The 3333-nt window shown below is 38.4% G+C and overlaps 1 protein-coding gene across 1 annotated transcript in view; it reads right to left on the bottom strand.

Annotated features, from left to right (window-relative positions):
- Positions 1-1685, bottom strand: part of zgc:92360 (uncharacterized protein LOC436988 homolog) — an 18780-nt gene extending 17095 nt beyond the window's left edge. The window contains exons 1-2 of the mRNA XM_024259314.2: positions 1343-1685; positions 1144-1256 (exon numbers count right to left, since the gene is read on the bottom strand). Coding sequence (XP_024115082.1) covers positions 1144-1231 — 88 coding nt within the window. The 5' untranslated portion in view covers positions 1232-1256; positions 1343-1685. The remainder of the gene's footprint in view (positions 1-1143; positions 1257-1342) is intronic.
- Between the last annotated feature and the right edge of the window lie 1648 nt (positions 1686-3333).

Below are 3333 nucleotides of genomic sequence, written 5' to 3'. Positions count from 1 at the left end.
TTTATTCAAACCATTTTGGAGTTTAGCTAGTATTTCAGATACATGCAAGCTGTTTTGGCTAACCTAGGTTTTTTTTTAGGCTAAGTTGGCCTTTAACTAATATTTTAGCTGGCTATCAGCATCTTCAGCTATCATCACCAGCATCTTTCGCAACCAAATTCAGCTTGCATTCTATCTACGATAATGCTAATGTGAATACATCTAGTTTTTAGTTACTTTAAAGCTAATTATGCTTAAGATGTGTGTTTTACATCCACTTTGTGTATGATGCGATTAGTCGACTAATCGTAAAAAAAATCGGTGATTAGTCGACTTTTAAAATAATCGTTTGTGGCAGCACTAGAACCCATTGAGAATCAATCACAGGAGTAAATATCGCGATATCGATTTTTTTGGCACACCCCTAAAAAAAATGTTTTAAGAAAGTACTACATCTAAGCCAAACATAAATTTGAGCAAGGCTTAACCAACGGCCATTTAGCTGTGTACTACACATTATCACAAAAAAGAGTGAAAAACAGCTTTGTGTATCCTGCAGGCAAACATTTAACCATGTTATGAGCTCAGTTCCTACTGCTGTGAAACAAGAACATACATTTATTTACTGTACCAAGTAGGGTTATGTATTATTATAAATGACGACAACATGTGGGAGTTAAATGGTATTTCATTTAAAAAAGGGGGGCGTAGCTAAAAATTAGCGGGAATTTTATATATTTAACATTTTATGTCTGCTTTTACTCGGTTACAGGAGAGCAACAACAAGTTCTTTCCACATCTCAAATCCCCAGATCACTACTAGAGGGTGAAGTAATTATTTTTTTAGATAAGTCAAAGTGACTGAAACGGGGTTTTAGACTGATTTCGCCGGAGCTGGTGAGGGTGCACGCGCCGTTCAAGACAGGTCAAGACACGTTCAGCCCTTTTCTCTGGTCCTCCACGCCAAAGCGCTTCCAGCTAAGGTATTTCTTCAAATGTAAAATGTTGCTCAAGTTTCCATTAAGGGTTTTTCTTTGACGAAAGGTATCGAAATAACGTTAGTCTGATGAAAATGGAAAAAGTAGGGCACGCGCGCATGTAAATACAACATTATAAAACTATGTCATGAAACGTTTTAAGTCAAGGTTGTTGTTTTTGTCTTACCTGGTGCCCCGCAGTCTGCACAGGTCTTGTTTCCAGGTTTCTGGAGAATCTCTCTTAAAGTCCGGATTTTTCTTTCACTTCCCGACATCTTAGCGTGCAGATCTGTAATTCATCTATGTGTGGAGTTTAAAAAAAAAGAGAGAGAAACACGCGATCCAGGTGTGTCTAGTGGCCTCCCCCCCCACACACGCATACACACCTAAAAGTGCTGACAAGTCCGGACAGGTAAGTTTGCTCGCCCACTCCACGAGCTGTGCCTTTAAGTGAGGAAGACTGAAGATCGAACCTTCTTCTTCCTTGGAGAGAAAAAAAAATCTCAACACTTCCATGCATTCCTGTTAAGTCTTCATGAAGTTATTAGGTCCATGTCTGTTTCGCCGAGTGAGCATGCGCCAAGCACAAGGAAGTGAAGCGCGGATGGTTGCTTTTTTTCCGCATCACACCAGGTTACACCTCTTGCGCTGCTGCTGCATATGCACCAAAACCACAGACATGAGAACACGAACCAGCGGACACTTCACGACTCCTTTATGTCAAGACCCCACCATCACTACACTGATCAGAAAGAAAACTATTTTGGAAATATTGTTAAATGCATTGGCCGTCTCAAATCATTTTTCCACTCCAAATGGTCAATAAATAACTTTATAATAGCAAGAGTAAATGACTTCCGTTGTGATACGTCAGCAGTTCTGCACATATTTCCTCTTTAACTCGTTTAATGAGGGTAATTTTCGGATGTTACTACATTGATTATTCATATGCTGAGACTTCCTGTTTTTTTTCTCTCTTAACATTACAAAGACAAAAAAAAGAAGTGGTCAACCTCAATTTTCTTAGAATTAGAAATTGAGTGTTTTTGGGGTGTTTGTAACATCCTGTGACATTTTCCCATGATGGAGGATGACAATATTTGAGATTAAAATTGCATTTCTGAGTATTTCTTTCAAATCAATGAATCTATCAGGAGCAGATGCAAAAAGACTGCTAAAAAAAAGCCTGTAATTGTGACATACAAGCTACTACGGCAAGCCACAAGCTCCCTTCTCTGCTCCATGCTCTGATGCACCCACTTGTAGAAAAAAATAGGTTAATGTACATCTTTGTTTTCTTCTTCTGAGCTGGCATCTTGCACAAAACGTACAACTGGATAGCTCTAATATTGCTCGTTATTTTTGTTGCACCACCGCAAATGTTACCTTGGAACTGCGAGGAGCTGTAAGCAGGAGAACATGTAAACAGAGGAATGATGGGAAATGGGAGCAGGCTTACTTCTGCGCCAGTGGTCCGGCCCAAAGCTCAGAGGCGAATTTCTAATGAACTACTGCTTGAAAACCACACACATTTGTAACATTTTTACTAAAAACGGCATCATCATCATTAAAAGACCACCAAGAATTCCTTTACAGTACAAGATGACTGGAGTGTTCTCAACTATTACAGATTATAACAGCTGGTTAAAAAGGAAAAGAGTTACTTCCATCCATCCATCTTCCTGAACGCTTTTACCCTTTCGGGGTCGCGGGGGTGCCGGAGCCTATCCCGGCTGCTGACGGGCGAAGGCGGGGTTTACCCTGGACAGGTCGCCAGTCTGTCGCAGAAGAGTTACTTTAGACCCCAAATTCAAATATTCACATTTTGACAAAAAATAATTGACTGAATTTTTTAAAATTAGAATGTTTTTTAAACTCATTGATGAAATCCACAAAAAATTGCAAACACATGCTTTTAAAGAAATATATCAATTAAAATATATTGGATGATTTGGTAAATTTTTGATCAAAACAATGTTAGTTTAAGATGGAAAAATAATGACATGAGTGTTAAGGAAAAACACCTCAATTACCCACTGTCTCAGATCTGAAACACACATTTTTAACATGGTGTAACTGTGTTATAAAGAATTAATCATCTACCCATTTTGCATTCTTAAAAAAATACAGCAGTTAAAAAAAGAATAACAGTAGTTGAGTTCTTCTCAGTATAAATGTCTAAATTTAGTCAATTTTTTTTTGGCCAAAAGTGTTTTTGAGATTTCATGGAGGCAGCCATTTTGAAATGAATATGAAATGCCATTCTACTGCCCCCTAGTGGAATGATGATGATCCACTACAGGGCAGAAAATGTGGTAAGCTGTATCTAATGGGTCTTTAAGGGAAGTTTTGATCTTGCTAATGAGATAGAGGTCTC

This window comes from Oryzias melastigma, linkage group LG11 (genome assembly GCF_002922805.2).
Source record: "Oryzias melastigma strain HK-1 linkage group LG11, ASM292280v2, whole genome shotgun sequence".
Lineage (NCBI taxonomy): Eukaryota > Metazoa > Chordata > Actinopteri > Beloniformes > Adrianichthyidae > Oryzias > Oryzias melastigma.
Note: the sequence above shows the minus strand (reverse complement) of the source record. Positions and strands in the feature narration are given on the sequence as shown.